Genomic DNA, 19,249 nt, shown 5'->3' with positions numbered 1-19,249 from the left:
AAAAATATCTGGAAGTGTAATTGTATTGTTTATAACACAAAAGATAAATGCTTGAGGGGATGGATACCCCATTTTCCATGATGTGGTTATTACGTATTGCATGCCTGTATCAAAACATCCCGTGGACCCCTTATATATATATACCTACTATGTACTCACAAAAATTCAAATAAAATTTAAAATTAAAATCTGGGTTATGTTAGATTAAGGACTAAATTTAATTTTACTAGAGGTTATGTTGTTTCTTTATGCATTATTTTCTTATCATAAATTCTGAATTTCATTCTAGGGCTATCTGAAATGATTACTTATATGATATATGAAACTTATACACTATACTAAACTTTGATATACTATACAGCAAAAGAGGTAGTGGTTTATGTGTGAACCAGTTATGTTTTTGTCTTCTTCAACAAGGATTAGAAATTTTTTTTTTCAGGGCAAAACCCAGAGGCTGATTGTATTGTGATTAAGGACTTAATCAGTAATTAAGAACATATATTTCAGCAAAATACCCCATATATTTCTACAAATAGTAGACAAAAAAAATTTATACCAAAAAAAGTTATATAAATATAGTTCCTTGAAATGTTTACATGCTTCATGAGCATTTGACAGGACATAAAAGATGATCACTGTCCTTGTCAAATGTTGTTATTAATTTGTTCAAATGGTGCTATTCAGACTATTCTGCAAAGAAACTCAAATGGCATATAGATGCTTATTTGTGTTACTGTGTGAAGATGAATTAAGTACAGAGAAAACCAAGCCAGTTTAATCCCCCTCTCTAGTATCTTACAGCTATTAAAATAATGTCCTCGAACATTTTTATAATTTTTTTAATATAACAAGCTGTTTAAGTTAAATAGGGCGTATGGAAATAGATTCAATTTATAAAGGAGTTAATTGAGATATATTGAGACTTAGTTAGTTATTCAAGGTTATATATTATATTAAGACTGTCATCACAACCAGAATCTGGAGCTCTTGACTCCTACCTAGTGCAAGGAGTTGCCAACTTAAAGTTTATAATCTAGGGGATATGATCATGTAGGGGAGATGATTCTGAAAATATAAGAACATTGTTTAAATTGCTGATCTTTTGTTAAGTGCCTATTTTGTGCAAAATATTATGTCATTACTTTTGTTTGATAGAAAGATGAAAAATATCATAATTGCCCTTGAAGTTACATTGTGTAATGGTGATACAAATAGTAGACAAAAAGTATTTAAAAAGTAATGTGTTTATATCATATGAAAGCTAAGAATACTTTTTAGAGCCAATGCAGTAGAGGACACCCTACATACTAATACATAGTGAAGGAGAAGATTTGGAGGAAATAGCCTCCTCTGATTATGTAGGAAGAGAATAGCTCTGAGATTGATGACTAATACCTATTAAATAAGATTATTAGGGCAGTTAGGTTGAGCAGAGGTAGTTCTAAAAGCTATTTATAGTTAAGATGGAATGCTAAGTAGTGTAATCATAGAGATAGCTGAGTCCTTGGAAACTATCTAGTGCAGGCACTAGTTTTACAGTTAAAGAAACCAGTTAAAGAAATCAGAGTGATTCTGAGTTATTTGTTTGAGGTTAGTTATACAGCTGGATACAGCCAAAGCTGGAATTTGATCCCTTCCAAATGACTGTATATGAAAAAAACTAGGAAACAGATTAATAACAGAATCTAGAAGGTGGCAAATTCTGGAAGTGTATTGGAGGTGTAGAGTATAATTTTTGCCAAGATGTAATTTCCGTCAGTCTTTGCAAGAGGGGAAAGAGAAGTGTTAATTTTTGGTTTCTTGGGCAAAGTCAATCAAAATAGTAGGCTGTAGTGATCCATGGAACAGTTTGAAAAGTAGGATGAGCTGCCTGATAGCCTTTAGGAAAATGACCTTCCCAGCAACATATAAGGCATTTTATTAATAACAAGAGCAAATGTAATAATGATGATATTAACAGTGATAGCTATCATTTATTGAATGTTAGGCATCATGTCAAGTAACTGTGTATAGTAGTTTATTTAGTTATTCTAACCCTGTGACCTAAGTATTTACATGCCATTTTGTCGATGAGGAAACAAAAACTCTGATAGGTTAAGTCATTATCTAGTCACACAGGTAGTCAGCTGTAGAATCAAATTTTGAATCTTGATCTCTTAGAATTCTAAAAATAGTGTATCTCAAACTTGAGTAATGAATAGGCCCTTCTTCTAAAGGAAAAATAATCTTCCCACACCCCATACTGACTTATTTTTATTATAAGATTACTTAACTAGGTATAAACACAAATTCCTTAAATTTTTAGCTCATACTGTATAGTTTAAAAATTAAATTAAATACAAACAAAACTTACAAAATCAGTAAAATTCGAATTTATGACGTTAGTTTAATGTAAAATATGTTTTTTCCTGAAATGAAGATGCTGATTGCAAGATGAATTTATAGCTAACTACTACTGTATAGGTTCTTTTGAGTTTGGCATGCCTATACTGCCATGTGCTTTGTGATAACTTGGTTCTCCCACCACTTTTCTCTATTCAGACTTCTTCAAAATATCCCTTCAGGCAATACTGTCTATTATCATTAGACCTTCACTTGGTGTAATCAGTTATTTATTGTTAATCTTGCCTCTGTTTTCATTAGTTGTGTCAGACTGCCGCTTGATACCAATTTAACAGTTTGGGGCTCTGAATTGTCGTAGCGTTGTGTATTTAGTTATAAGGTTATGGTCAGCCATGTGATCTATATTATGTTTATGTTAATTATCTTTTAGGTCGTCATCTAGAGGGAACCACAAAGTTAAAAAAAATTCACAGACTCTGCCAATCTTAACCAGGCCTTTGTTGTTTCGACCTAAAGAAAAATTGTACTGCACTTTTTGTCAAAACTCTATACCCTAGTACTACCTGGTTTTTGTAGGGTAGTAGTGGAGATCCAGAAAATTTGCCGTCTCCATCCATTTCAGTTCAGGCCTCTAACATTTTGCATCTGAATTTCTGCCACAGCCCTCAGTTTTATTCCCACCAAACTGCTTTTCACAGTGTGAGTTTTTAAGAATATAAACTTTTAGGACTCAGCTTAAGAATCACATCTTCCTGGAAACTTTCCTCTATTGCTTCTCCTATGTCTAGCTTCCATCTGTCATACTTCACCATTTTCTCTCCTAGATTGAATTAGTTAGCTTTTCTTCCTGTTTCTTCTTTATAACTCCATAACACTTTGTGCACACCTCTGTTATGATGCTTAGCATATTGTATTGTAATCCTTATTTTTTCAGTCTCCCAAGTAGAATATTAACAGCTTCTTCCTTCTCCTCTTCTTCTTCTTTCTTCTCCTCCCCCTTGTTCTCCTTCTTCTCCTCCTTAGCATATTGTATTGTAATGCTTAATTTTTCAGTCTCCCAAGTAGACTATTAACAACCTCGTCCTCTTCCTCCTCCTCCTCCTCTGCCTCCTCATCTTCCTCTTCTCCTCCTCCCCTCTTTCTCCTTTCCTTTCCTTTCCTTTCCTTTCCTTTCCTTTCCTTTCCTTTCCTTTCCTTCTTCTTCTTTCTTCTTCCTTTATTTTATTTTATTTTTTTTGAGATGGAGTCTCACTGTATTGCCCAGGCTGGTCTTGGACTTCTGGGCTTAAGTGATCCCTCTGCCTCAGCCTCCCAAGTAGTTGGGATTACAGGCACACGCCACCATGCCTGGCTATTGGACTGTTAATTTGAAAGTAAAGCCTACCTCGTCCATCTGTATAACTGCATGTTATCTGAATGGGAAGAAAGTTCCACTGATAGAGTTATGATCCTGAATCACTGATTAGTCAGTTGTGATTTTATTTTAATTTTTATTTTATTTTTTGTTTTGAGATGGAGTCTTGCTCTGTCAGCCGGGCTGGAATGCAGTGGTATGATCTTGGCTCACTGCAACCTCTGTCTCCTGGGTTTCAGTGATTCTCCTGCCTCAGCCTCCCAAGTAGCTGGGATTGTAGGCACGAGCCACCATGCCTGGCTAATTTTTGTACTTTTAGTAGAGACAGCGTTTCACCATGTTAGCCAGGCTGGTCTTGAACTCCTGACCCCAAATGATCTGCCCACCTTGGCCTTCCAAAGTGCTGGGATTGTAGGCGTGAGCCACCATGCCCAGCCCAGTTGTGATTTTAGAAGTGAGGATTCAAAGGTAGGCAAAAACAAAGTCGACATTTTCTTGTCTTTCTCATTCATTTGTGTAAAATGTATGTGAGTGACCTAAGTAGTTAATGTAATAGACTATTGTGCATGTAAGCAACATAATGTTGAAAGTAATTTCTCCATAAAGAATTAAAACATAATAGCATTTTGTTTATCTTTGGCTAGGTGCCGTGATTGTCTCCACGCCCCAGGACGTCGCACTGATGGATGCACACAAGGGTGCTGAGATGTTTCGCAAAGTCCATGTGCCCGTAAGCATTTACAGCTTCACTGTTGAAAAATATAAAACTCTTCTAACTGAAGAAGCAAGTCATTGAAAAATATAGTTGAAGTTTTAGTTTAGTCCTGTGCAGAAGTCTTTATGAAAGTCCTAGTTTATCATTATGGTTACTTTAAAAACACACTTATAGGTGCAAATGAGTCTATACAAGATATTAATCCAGAAGAATTCCAAGACACCCTTTAGGTAAGAGTTTTCTATAGAAGTACTACTTCTCTCATACTTGCAGCTCTCATTGACCAAAAAACAATTGCAAGAGTGTTTTAGGAAATTATTTAGATAGATAGACTTGAATAGATCACTTATGAGGAAACAGATGAAAAAAGATTACTTTTTTCCTTCTGCCTTCTACAGTTCAACTCATTTATAGCTCACCTTCTTCTAGGAGGCACTTCAGGATTTTCTGCCCAATTTGGTGGAATGAAAGTTAAAAATAAAATAAAAATAGACAAAATAATTAAAGTTAGATGGAGTCAGAAGTGAAGTCAGTAAACAAATTGCATGCTATTAAGGAACTTAAATACATGCTAGGGATGTACCATGACTTTTCTAGCAGCCAAAGGAAAAGAAATATAGTATCATTATAAAACTGTGCGTTTCTGCAAAGTTAAAAAAAAATAAAACTGGATGCTCAAGGGAGACAGAGCTGAGACCAGAGAGAAATATCTTCCCTAAGTTCTTAGAAAGAAGAACCTGTGTATGTAATGAACACACTCCCATCACCTTCTTTACAGTAAATACAGGGTTCTTCCTTCTAGTGTGCCTCAACAAAAGCAGGTGGAATCGTGCTGGAGTACAATTTAAAACAAACATTTCAGTACAATGCCAACATGATACTTCTCTGTGGCTAGCTAGTAGCCTTGCTTAATTCAAAGGCAGATTTTTGAGCATATACATCAGAACTTTTTAAACTTCGGTCTGTAGATTAGCTTCAGGAGTCTCATGATTTTTCTCTCCCTCACCTCCCCGGGACAGCCCTAATTGTATGCCTACGTGTATTTGTTTTGGTATGGAACGAATTATAACTTTTATCAGATTCTTCAGTGAGACCATGACACAGGATAAGATCCAATAATGTACTTGAATGAATGGACTTGAAGGGAAGCTTTCATAAATGTTTATCTCTCAGAGGGCTTCTGAAAAGTATAAAATAGTGTAGTAGAATGGTTGAGGTGAATTTCCTCAAGTACCTCTTCTCCCTTGCCAGTTAGCACAGTGCTGTGGGCATTGGCAAGCTGCGGAACTCTGAGTTGGATTGACATGTTCTCATGATGAGGAGGCTGATAAGGAAGGTGCCTGTATGCTTACCTTCCAGGTGGTCCAAGGGTTTTTCACTAGCGGGTTTATAATTGTGATCAGCAAGTAGTTTAGGGCCAGTGTTCTATGTTGTGAACTTTAGGTTGGAAAATTTTTAAAACAGTGATAACCAAATGCCTGCCTCACACATAAAACTCTCTCTGAAGCACCTAATTTGAGCAATGTTACTTCATATTATGCCCTGTAAGACAAACTAGACACAAGTAATGCCTACCCAGATAACTAAATAAGGTTACTTATTATATGGGATTTTAAAATACAAATCAGCAAAAAGTTAGAAGGTTATCTACCAAAAATTATGACATTGACTTAAGTAATCTCTAATCCTTCTTTCTGGCAGAAATTAGATAGCAGTGCCAATTGTCTGTTAAGATCACTCCAAAGTCAGGATAATAGCCATTCTATTTGCACATAAGTGAATGCTTAACTTCTCATTCTTTACGATGAGAGTTGAGGGTGTCTTGCTCACCCAAAAACATGAATTCCTTGAGGAAGAAGTTTTAAACAGAGCAGAAGTAAGACCTCTTTACAATTTTACCCTGTATAAATTATCATTTTGTATATCAGAATACCATTTCAACTGACACTGCCATTTGAGGTGACTACATATATGGAGCAAGTCCTACATGGACTTTGCTAGTTAGGAATCTAATGACCGTAGTTGCCAAATTCAGCATATATTATTTTTCAGTCCCTATGTAAATCTGTATACCTGTAAACCTGGATACTTATACTGTTCTGACAATTTTTTTTCCCTAGATTCTAAGGCAGAGGGTTGGACAGATAATCCTTATGGAACATAACAGAGAGGAAGAGGGATGATCACCAAGTCCAGGTTAGGCTATTGCTAGGTGGATGCCACTGAAGGATAAATGATGAGGATATTAGCAAGGAAGTATTATGAAGACATATTCCAGATGAAGGCTGATGGACTGCATAAGGCTCATAGAACTACTTCAGGGATCAGTTAGAAGGTGAAAGAGCTGTTTGGGATCAGAAAGTTGATGTTCGAGTATAAGTTTGCCAAGTTAGAGCAGTTCTGGGTCATGGCAAGGTCCAGGATGTTGTCATGGGTTTGTGGGACTTAGTGGGAGTAGAAATGAAAGTCATTGGAACTGTGTAATTCTTCCAAGTTGAAATTTATAGTTCTTTCCTCTGTAAGAACTTTTGGACATCTTCCTGTATCTTTATTATGGCTCTCTCTTTTTTTTTTCACCCTACATTTGAATTATTTGCCTTATAAACTACAAACATTTTTTAAAAGAGATAGAAGGTCTTAATCATCTCTTAAACCTGAAGAACAAGATAGGTATTCAGTAATGTTTGCAGGTGAATGAGTGAGAACTTTCCAGCAATAAGCTCTGTGAACAATTGGGCAATCATGATTAGCTACATTGTAAAGAAGGTCTTGGCTATGAGTGGGAAGTGAATTTGATGACCTCTGAGATCCCTCTGGGCCTTAAAAGCCCCAGAGCCTAAGTAATAGTAAAGGATTTGAAATTAGTAAGTGTTTTATAAATACAAAAAAAAGATGTTATGCTTTGTTTATACCAGTTTATTGCATTTCTTCCCCTTGGTTTTTAGTCCTGCTCTCTGTTTTTCTCCCATTTGACATGCATTAGTTACCATGGAAACAATGATGTCATTGGAATGCATCGGTATGGACAGAGTTTAGTAATGTCTACAAGAACATATTGAAGTTAATTTAAATGATTTCTTAAAACTCAAGGCTTACAACAGACACATGAAAAAATGCTCATCATCACTCGCCATCAGAGAAATGCAAATCAAAACTACAATGAGATACCATCTCACACCAGTTAGAATGGCAATCATTAAGAAGTCAGGAAACAACAGGTGTTGGAGAGGATGTGGAGAAATAGGAACACTTTTACACTGTTGGTGGGATTGTAAACTAGTTCAACCAATGTGGAAAACAGTATGGCAATTCCTCAAGGATCTAGAACTAAATGTACCATATGACCCAGCCATCCCACTACTGGGTATATACCCAAAGGATTATAAATTATTCTACTACAAAGACACATGCACACGTATGTTTATTGCAGCACTATTCACAATAGCAAAGACTTGGAATCAACCCAAATGTCCATCAGTGACAGACTGGATTAAGAAAATGTGGCACATATACACCGTGGAATACTATACAGCCATAAAAAAGGATGAGTTTGCGTCCTTTGTAGGAACATGGATGCAGCTGGAAACCATCATTCTTAGCAAACTATCACAAGAAGAGAAAACCAAACACCGCATGTTCTCACTCATAGGTGGGAACTGAACAATGAGATCACTTGGACTCGGGAAGGGGAACATCACACACTGGGGCCTATCATGGGGAGGGGGGAGGAGGGAGGGATTGCATTGGGGAGTTATACATGATATAAATGATGAATTGATGGGTGCTGACGAGTTGATGGGTGCAGCACACCAACATGGCATAAGTATACATATGTAACAAACCTGCACGTTATGCACATGTACCCTAGAACTTAAAGTATAAAAAAAAAAAAAAAAAACTCAAGGCTTAGATAGGGCAAGTAGGAGAAGAGATGAGCTATTGAATTCTCTGTTCTCTGCCTGAAATGGTAGCAACTATGCCAAATCCTTAATTATCTTAATATTTGTAGGTAGACTATTTTTTTAAACAGCATAAAAATTTTCAGTCTTATACATTTTTAATAATGAGTAATTTATGTGTTGCGTCATTCTCACTCATTTTTCTTGCCTTCTTATACATGGGAGTCCCAGGCACCCCGATTTGGAGCCCTTCTCCTATCATTGCACTATATATCCCTTACTTCTTTGATAATCTCTTTCCCTGCTACTGAAAAGTAAATTAAAGTATATTTATTCTCTTATTCCTTCGGCACATAAGGGATCACTTAGTTACTTTTAATTCAACAAATGTGATTAATTCATTTTTCCACAAGTCTATATTTACTGATATTTAGTGTCTTCTGTAAGCAAAGTACTGTAATAAACTTCCATTAGTGGTTTAGAAAAAAATAAAGAAGGATGAAGCCTCTTTCTTCAAGTACTTTATCATCCTGTAGACTAACTCTGTTTTGATGCAAAGGCCTTAAATTCTGAAAAGCATGAAAACACTTTTTCTTCTAGACTATCAGGGATGGCTTTATGGAAAAGCCATGATTATTTTTTTCATGCCCCTGTAATTTTACACATCCTGGTCCTTTGCCTGATAAGCCACGGCCAATTTAGGGAACTCATGTATTCATTTTTAACATCTCTGCTCAGACATTATTTCCTCTAGAAAGCTTTTCCCAGTGTGCCAGGAAAAGTTAATACTCCTATCTCGGATCTACTTACACATATATTTAGTTTGGTTCTTATTGCACTACAGGTTTACCTGTCAGTCTTCACAGAAGAACACAAGTTTTGGATATCAAGAAAACATGCTTTAAACATTCTTAAATGCATAGTTACCTGGCATGTAGCAGGCAGGATACTTTGATTTAGGATGTAATGCCATCCACATCTGCTGTTCCCTTTACCCCCAGCTCATGGGCTGCTCTGTCTTGCTTTCTCTGTTTCACAGCCAAACTGGTCTTTTTCCACTTCTTTGAAGTTTCCACACACCATTTTTCTCCTTGGGACCCTTACCATGCTTTTTCCCTACTGGAGAACATTTTAACCTCACTTTTCACCTGTTAACAGTCCTTTTTTTACTTTGGTACTTAAACAAAAGGCTTTTCTCAGGGAGAGGTGCCCTAACCATTTTTTTTTTTTTTTTTTTTTTTTTGGGAGACAGAATCTCACTCTGTCACCCAGGCTGAAGTGCAGTGGTGCGATCTCGGCTCATTGCAACCCCTGCCTCCTGGGTTCAAGCAATTCTCCTGCTTCAGCCTCCCTAGTAACTGGGATTACAGGCACCCGCCACCATGCCCAGCTTATTTTTGTATTTTAGTAGAGATGGGATTTCACCGTGTTGGCCAGGCTGATCTCGAATTCCTGACTTCAAGCAATCCACCCGCCTCGGTCTCCCAAAGTGCTGGGATTACAGACGTCAGCCACCGTGCCCAGCCCACCCTAACCCTTTTATGAGCTTTTTGAATTTTATAATACAATTATACTCTATTACTCCTTTTGGAACTGTTTTCACATTTGTTAGTACTTTCACATTTGCATACTATACTATACTATACTATACTATACTATACTATACTATACTATACTATACTATACTCATACTATAAGCTCGGTGAGTACAGAGACCACCTGTCTCTCTCGCTGTGCCTGGAAGATGTAGTTTCTCACTAAATATATGCTGAGTGAATGAGTGGAGTAGGATTTTCATAGGCATATCTAGGGACTAGGGAGGGACAGAATTCAGTCTTGAAAGAATCAGGAATACACAAGTTGTGTTCAGGATTGTTCAGTTTGTCTATAGTTGAGGTACTGTGTATTGGTGTATGGCCAGGTTTGGTAGAGCCTTAAACAGTAGGCTAAGGAATTTGTACTTTCTTCTTAAGATTATAAGAGGAGTTCATAAAGAATGCTGGATGGGAAGTAGACATCATTAGGATAGAGCTTTACAAAGTTTTAATCTGGTGGAGATAAATAAAAAGAATAGGAGCCAGGAAACATGGAGGAAGTAAGGGAACATTTGCAATGATCAAAGTTATTCATGCTGTAGATTGTGACCCACAAACAGATCATGAAATTGATACAGTAAGAGATGTAATCAAAAATGCTTAAACCATGTCAGAGTAAATTGCTCTTAGGAAGAGAGTCTTCTTTAATAAAGATTTGGTCTCAAGTATAAACACGTATATTATATGTGTGTATTGTGTGTTTCTTGCTCATGTAACTGTAGTATTATAGTAGATGAACAGGTCAACAGAGTGGCCTTCTTCCATGTAGTCAAGATGTAAAATATTTCTTTTATCAGTAAGACAGTTTAAAAAGTTGGAAAAACATGATGTAGGTGATAGGCAGTAAGGGACTTAATTAGAATAATGCCAGTGAAAATGGAAGGGGAAAATGAATGTAATTGACATTTTGAAGGAAGAATTGACAATCTTGGGAATCGATTGTATAGGGTAGGAGAGTTAGAACAAAAAAGACAGAAATCAAAATAATTTTGAGAGTTATGATACCATTAATAAATCTACCAGGAGCTGCTTTTTAGTTCAGGTTGACAACAAACTAGAAGAAATAAGAAGTTAGATTCTCAGTCACAAATCTCTGCCCTTCTTCTCTATGAGAGTTGTGATTTAATAGTGTTCGTCAAGGAAGAAACCGGTAAAGATACTGACAAGAGAAATACTCTTTAAAAAGTTTCTTATATACAGATTTTTGTTATCACTTAGAGAACTGTATTTTTTATATTCTTTAGTGGTTTCAAAGTAAATTGCTTTCCAAATTTTCTTATAATGTTTTAGATGATAGGAAACTACTTGCAGAGGCATTTTTGCATAGTAGTGAAGAACATGAGCTGAGGAGTTTGAATTGTAGATCTCAGCTCTGCCACTTTGTGACTGTATGACCTGAGTTATTTATTCTGTGCCTTAGTTTTCTCAATCATCGTATGGGAATCATAGTAGTATTTTCCTCAGGAGGTTAAGATGAGAATTAAGATAATGCATATAAATGGCTTAAGTACAGTAGTTTTTGGCAGTCTAAGCACTCAATGTTTAGAATGTTATATAATTAATTTTTCTTATAATTACTTTTTAGAATGTTATGAAACAGATAAATTTACATATTTTTATGTATTTTACCTGAGGATTTTGACTAATCCCTTTATTTGGTAATAAGAATTTGGGGCTGGGCATAGTGGCTTACGCCTGTAATTCCAGCACTTCGTGAGGCCAAGGCAGGAGTATTGCTTGAGGCTAGGAGTGCAAGACCATCTTGGGCAACATATTGAGACCCCTATCTCTTCAAAATAATAAAAAATTAGCCGAGTATGGTGGCATGCAACTGTAGTCCAAGCTACTCAAGAGGCTGAGGTGGGAGGATCACTTGAGCCTGGAAGGTCTAGGCTGCAGTGAATTGTGATCATGCCAGTACACTCCAGCCTGAGTGTTAGAGTGAGACCTTGTCTCAAAAAAAGAAAAAAAAATAATTAGAATTTTAAACACTACTGTTCTTTGAGATTTATTCCTTGAGTATATTCATTGAGCCATGTACATTATCTTCATGTAGATTTATTAAGTTGATATATTATTTTGAGTCTATAATTCTGCATTATTTGAAATTTGCATTATTTAAAGAAGGCAAATTGCTGTTACAAGTAAACCCCAAAATATATAATGATACAAATACAATGGAAGTTTCTTTCTTGCTCATGTAACAGTCCTATTACAGTAGATGAACAGGTGAGCAGAGTAGCCTTCTTCCATGCAGTCTTTCAGATTGTTGGAGCCTCTGTCATTTTCAATTGTGGCTTCTAAAATTACATTAGGAGCTGTCTTCATTCTAGCCAGCCACAAGGAAAGAGAATACAGAGGCATATACCTACCTTGGAGATTTTTATGGGCCAGACCTAGAAGTGATACACATACTTCTACACACATTCTTCTAGCTAAAATCAGTCACATGACCACATGTCACATTTCTCAAGGAGCCCAAGAAATATTGATTAGTTGTGTGCCAAGGAAGATGAGATCATGAATTTTGGCGAGCAGCGAGCAGTCTATACCACATTTGACCTGGAAACAAATATATAGATTAAATCCTAATGTAGATCACTGAACTGATTTATTTCCTAATAAATAATTCTGAAAATTGTATAGCTATTTTAGTCTTAAAAATATTTATCTTATAAAAGAGAGAGAGAAATTCTACCTTTCCTGTGGTTTAATTTTTCTGCTAAAAACAAAAAACAGACAATCCTACTGTGGTCTGGAACTTTTTTTTTTTTTTTTTTTTTTTTTTTTTGATACAGAGTCTTGCTCTGTCGCCAGGCTGGAGTGCAGTGGCGTGATCTTGGCTCACTGCAACCTCCACCTCCCAAGTTCAAGCAATTCTCCTGCCTCAGCCTCCCGAGTAGCTGGGATTACAGGCACCCAACACCACGCCTGGCTAATTTTTGTATTTTTAGTAGAGACGGGATTTCACCGTGTTAGCCAGGATGGTCTCGATCTTCTGACTTCATGATCTGCCCGCCTTGATCTCCCAAAGTGCTGGGATTACAGGCGTGAGCCACTGCGCCTGGCTAGTCTGGAACTTTTTATTATTTATTTTAAAGGTTAAGGATTATATTGTCTTCTTAGAAAAATTAGACGATCTTTATTATCTTTATAAGACTGGATAGCATTCTGCATCTCAGCCATAATTATTTCTCAGAGACTGGAGATATATGCTCATTTGTGTCTTTCCCCAAGCTCTCTCAGAAGTCTGTGTGCTTTGAACTAGAATGCTGTTCTATGTGATTTACATAAATTAAACTCATCTCGCACAACAACCCTATGAAATACAGAACATCATTTCCCCCATTTTGCACATGAGGAAATGTGGTTGAGAGAGGTTAAATAACTTACATAAGAACATCTATTTGTTTAGTGGGGCATCTGGGCTCTGATCCAAGAAGTCTGCTTTCCAGAGCCCGTATTCTTAACTGCAGTTTCTGTGGATACTCCAGAGTTGAGTTTTAGTACTGTGGACATCACGGACTATCACAGGGCGACAGATTCTAGGGTATAAGAGGGTTCTTCATCAAATTTGCTTATTATTGCAGTTCCGATTGTTAAGGTAGACAAGTGAAGCCAGAGGAAACTGGTGGATTGAAAATGGGGAGGAGTTAAGGAGCCATAGGCTCTGCTGACAGTCAAGAAGGTATCATGTGGGTGATAAGGGGAAGGGGAGTTCCATGTCCAGGATTTAGGAGAAAGGGATGAAGTCTAAGACTTGACTGCAGCAGTGAGTGGTAAGGATGGCTCAAATAAGGCCTGCCCTATAACTGTGCTCTTAATTTTACTATGCTATATTGCTCAACTTTACTGACTGATTATTATTTTAAGCCACCTAATTCCATGCACAAAAGTCTGTATCTAATTGTCATCTTGTTTGGTAACTTCCTTATACAAACCAGTCACTCAGATAGTTTGAATTTTGGCTTTGTCATTTACCAACTGTGTGACCAGTTGTGAAGCAAATAATTTAGCTTCAGAGTTTCCTTCCATGATTTAGGGATGAGAATACCCATCTCATTGGTCACTATGGCAGTGAAGCGTGGTTGTATTTACAGTACTTAGCATAGCCTTAGGACATGGTAGGTAAAGGGTAGCTCTGAATGTTATTGATATCGTGGTAGACATTAGAGATCATTATAAATCCTTGTTTTCAAGATTAAGAATTCAGGGCATAGAGAAATTGAGTTGCACCTCATAGAGCCACAACTATTTAGTTGGTCCCTGAGAGGAGCATGGACCCAGGCCTCCCCATTCATTGTTCTTTCTTTGTCAAATGACTATTCTGAAAGAGAAAACAAGAACACCTGTCTCATTTTTTAAAATTATGATATCTGTGCACATGCTTCAAGGAGTATACGAAAAACTGGTTCGAGTCTAACAAAGAACTGCAAAGCAGTTATGAATCTCATCTATTTCAGTTATTATCATTCATTATTTAACAATGAATTTTTCCTCCTCACTTTTTCTTAAATCATGGCTTTTAATGCTTGTGACAGGTTCCAACCAGCAAGCATTTAACCTGATTTTAACCTGGATAAATTGGATTACATAGTACCTTAAAAATCTTGCTTGTTACTTACCTGTATCTGGGTTTAAAATGCCAAAAAGAAATTAAAATTGGAGCCTTTTGAGCCTCCTTAATTCAATAGATTTAGACAGAAAAATCCAATATTCAGAGCAATGTTGATATTTCAAGAGAATCAATTTTTAAAAAGTTAAGAAGTGCCCTTCTGAGCCAGTGATGAATTGGAATACTGCAAGAATCACACGCAAAAAGGTTGTGGTGGCTGATGGTAGCCAGGCATGTAGTATTTGCCTTCTTTCAGTTAAAGTAGCTAAGGTAAAAAGATAAAAGGACCCTATACTTTGATGAGACATTAAAAAATGATTGAGCGTGCTTACAGCTGTATCTCAGTGGTATTATGTAAATTAAGCTATAAGCAAAGCATCTGTTTTCTAATGTTTCTGCTATTAAAGGATGTACACAATAGCTCTACAGTAAATACAAACAGCTTAACAGTATATGAAGTATTCACAAGATGTAAGGCTTATTTGGAGGGGAACGCATCATAATGGACTTGAATTCTTTCCTATTTAAGAGAGAAGAATTTTTTTTTTTTTTTTTTTTTTTTGAGATGGAGTCTCGCTCTGTCGCCGGGGCTGGAGTGCAGTGGCCGGATCTCAGCTCACTGCAAGCTCCGCCTCCCAGGTTCACGCCATTCTCCTGCCTCAGCCTCCCGAGTAGCTGGGACTACAGGCGCCCGCCACCTCGCCCGGCTATTTTTTTGTATTTTTTTTTAGTAGAGACGGGGTTTCATAGTGTTAGCCAGGATGGTCTCGATCTCCTGACCTCGTGATCCGCCCGTCTCGGCCTCCCAAAGTGCTGGGATTACAGGCTTGAGCCACCGCGCCCGGCCTAAGAGAGAAGAATTTTTGATGAACAAAACTGTAATGTGGATATTCTAATGTTCTTATTACATTAGTTGCCCCCATTCAAAACCTCCTTGATTATGGAGGATTGCTGTTAAGTGAACTCGAGCAGTGGTTTCTAAGCTTTTTAAAATTTCTTTCTTTTAAATTCTCCCCCAGACTTTAAATTCTCAAGACTTTCTTTTAAATTCTCCCCCAGCTAACCCTATGTTTTGAAAGAATTGTTTGCCACTGTTTGCATATGTTAATTAATGGCTGATGTCTTCTCCTTTTTAGTAAATCAAAGATAGAATATATAAATAACATGTATGTATATCTATCTATATATAGATATACACTATATGTCTATATATACATACAGAGAGAGACATACACAGAATTATATATATAACTGTTGTATGGGCTCTGCACAGAATGAGATAACCATAAAAGAGGATTATCAGATTTGGCTGATGTAATTTCAATTAAAAGCACAGAAACTTGGTAGTTTATCTGTCTTGTATATTTTTAAAGTGTTTTATTTATGTTCAATTTTTAAAAATATTCATAATAGACCAGGTGCAGAGGCTGAGGTGGGAGGATTGCTTGAAGCCAGGTACTAAGACCTTGTTTCTACAAAAAATAAAAAATGAGCTAAGTGTGCTGGCATGCATCTGTAGTCTCAGCTACTTAGGAGGCTGAGGCAGGAGGATCACCTGAGCCCAGGAGTTGCAGTTTGTTTGAGGCTTCAGTGAGCCATGATCATGCCACTACATTCCAGCCTGAGCAGCAGAGTGAGACCCTGTTTCAAAAAAAAAACAAAAATTCATTTTGAATCACACAACCTGAGAAAATACTTTTGTGCATCTTTAGACCCTTAAAATATTAGGTAGGATAACTACCAAAATAGCTTCTATAGTCAGGCTTTAATTATCTAGAGCAGCACTGTCCAATGGAAATATGAACCACAAATGTAGTTTTAAAGTTCTGGTTTTTTTTTTTTTTTTTTTTGAGACAGAATCTTGCTGTTGCCCAGGCTGGAGTGCAGTGATGCAGATCTCGGCTGACTGCAAGCTCTGCCTCCCGGGTTCACACCATTCTCCATTTTAAATGGTAAAAAAAAGATGAAGTTAATTTTAATAATGTATGTACCACAGTATATTCAAAATATTATCATTTCAACATGAAAACCACATAAAAATTGTTGAGGATCAACCAAAAAGGAATTGTATTTGAAAAACACTAGGAATTCTTACAATTCAGTAAGGGGAAGAAAACATATAATCAATTGAAAAAATAGGCAAGAGACCTGAACAGGCCTTTATGGAAGAGGATATGCAAATGACAAAAAAATGTAATATATATAGTCAACTTTATTAATAATTTTGGCAATACAAATTAAAACCATAGTAGAAAAGATAGCTGAGCACAGACTCCAGAAGAATGAGGACAAACTGGAATGCAACTGCACCTCCAAATCTTCCTTTCACCATCTCTGAACAAAGAAAACCATTAATGTGTAATGCCTAAGACTTCATTTCTACCTTCCAGAACTCCCACCACTTTACTTTTGGCAAACTTTAACCATGAACCATGTAAGCAAGAGTCTAAGTAATTTCGTTCCCATTATGAACAGGTAGACAGTTGAACAAGCCAGCACAATGAGAGTCTACTACACACTCATCATACTTGCTAAAATTTAAAAGACTGATGGTACCAAAGGTCCAGGCTGTGGAATGGCTGGAATTCTCATACATTGCTGGTGGTAGTATAAATTGGTAGAACTTTATTTGGAAACTTTAGCTTCTTTAACATATTAAGTTAAATACATGTAACCTAATACCCAGCCAAAAAAAAAAAAAAAAAGAGAGAGAGAGAGATATGTACAAAAACATTCATAGAAGCATTATTTACAGTAGCCCAAATCTGGAAACAACCCAGATGACCCAACAGGAGAATAGATATTTGTGGTATAGTCATTATAAAATCTTATAACTCAATGAAAATAAATTACAGGTACATAGTTTAGCTGGATGAATCACTTGGACACAAAAATATATATTGCATGATTCCATTAGTATCAAATTCAAAACAACACAAAATTAATTTATGGTGTTAGAAAGCAGGTTAGTAAATACCTTTGGGAAAGTGTTTGGAGGATGTCTAGGGAGACTACTGGGGTGTGGGCAACATTTTGTTTATTAACAGGGTCTTGGTAACATGGACATACATTTTGGTGAATCCATTTTGCCATAAACTTAAGTACTTTTTTTGTGTTCCTGATATACTTTGATGGAAAAGCTTAAAAATAAATAACTTGCAAACATTTTTTTTTACTTGTACTAAGTCTTCAATACTCAGGGTGTATTTTATACTTATAGCACATCCTAATTCAGACTAACCACATTTCAAGTATTCAGTAGCCAACCACATGTGACCAGTGGATACCCTATTGGGCATTGTGGGTCTATAGCCTCGCCATTTTAGAGCTTCTATGGAGTTAGACTTTATTTCAGGGCTCTTGTTGGAGTGTTAATTAGGAATAATAGGATATTATTCCTCCCAAGGAACTCATCTTAATTTTACTGCTGCTTTTGGTTCTATAGAATATTTTCCATATAAAAACAGATGGTTCTTTTTATATGCAAGTTCACAAGACACCTAATATGTCATTGTTTTGGTTTTTTGTTCGTATTGCTTTATTACCATTCTTCTCATAACTACCTTTTTTAAAAGCAAACTTTTCATTGAATGTGTGACATACATACATAAAAGAACACAAATTATAGCCCAATGAATTTTTACAAAGTATAAACATACCCATTGTGTGTATCCCAGAAATAGAACAATAGAGAGCCCAGAAATCATATATTTACAGTCAATTGATTTTTGACAGAGATGCCAAGAACACACAATGAAGAAAGGACAGTCACTTCAATAAATGGTGTTAGGTCAACTGGATGTCCACATGCAGAAGAATGAAATTAGACCCTTATTTCACACCATATATAAAAATCAACCCAAAATGAAGTAAAGACTTATATGTAAGACCTGAAACTATAAAACTATTAGAAGAAAACCTAGAGAGGAAGCTCTATGACATTGGTGTGGGCAATGATTTTTTCTGGATAGACAAAATAGCAAAAAATTGACAAATGGGATTACATCAAACTAAAAAGCTTCTGAACAGTGAAGGAAATAGTCAACAAGGTGAAGAGACTACTTACAGAATGAGAGAAAATATTTGCAAAACATACATAAGGAGCTAATATTCAAAATATATGAGGAACTCAACCCAATAGCAAGAAAACAAACAACCTGATTTTTTAAATGGATGAAGGATCTGAGTGGACATTTCTCAAAAGAAGACATACAAATGGCCAACAGCTGTGTGAAAAAATGCTAATATCACTAATCATTAGGGAAATGCAAATCAAAACCACAATGAGATATCCCCTCATACCTGTTAGAATAGCTATTATCCCCTCATATCTGTTAGAATAGCAAAAGAAGAGTGTTGGTAAGGATGTGGAGAAAAGGGAACCTTTTCACACTTTTGGTGGAAATATAAATTAATACAGCCATTAAGGAAAATAGTATGGAGGTTCCTTAAAAAATTATACAACTACCATATGATCCCACAGTCCCACTGCTGGGAGTATATCTGAAGGAACTGAAATCAGTCTACCAAAGAGATACCTGCACTCCCATGTTTATTGCAGTACTATTCACAATAGCCAAGATATGGAATCAATTAACAGATGAATGGATTTAAAAAATGTGTATACACATACACAGAGACACAGAAAATGGAATACTATGTGGCTTTTAAAAAGAAAGAAATAGGCCGGGCACGATGGCTTACGCCTGTAATCCCAGCTCTTTGGGA

At 36.4% G+C, this 19,249-nt stretch overlaps 1 protein-coding gene across 7 annotated transcripts in view; it reads left to right on the top strand.

Annotated features, from left to right (window-relative positions):
• Positions 1 to 19,249, top strand: part of NUBPL (nucleotide binding protein like) — a 283,861-nt gene that overhangs the window by 243,179 nt on the left and 21,433 nt on the right. For all 7 annotated transcript variants that reach the window (XM_033188319.1, XM_033188321.1, XM_033188322.1 and 4 more), the window contains one exon: positions 4,342 to 4,427. In XM_033188319.1, the coding sequence (XP_033044210.1) occupies positions 4,342 to 4,427 (86 nt within the window). The remainder of the gene's footprint in view (positions 1 to 4,341; positions 4,428 to 19,249) is intronic.

This window comes from Trachypithecus francoisi, unplaced genomic scaffold (genome assembly GCF_009764315.1).
Source record: "Trachypithecus francoisi isolate TF-2019V2 unplaced genomic scaffold, Tfra_2.0 Lachesis_group3, whole genome shotgun sequence".
NCBI classification, from domain to species: Eukaryota; Metazoa; Chordata; class Mammalia; order Primates; family Cercopithecidae; genus Trachypithecus; species Trachypithecus francoisi.
This window is presented reverse-complemented; position numbering and strand designations above follow the sequence as displayed.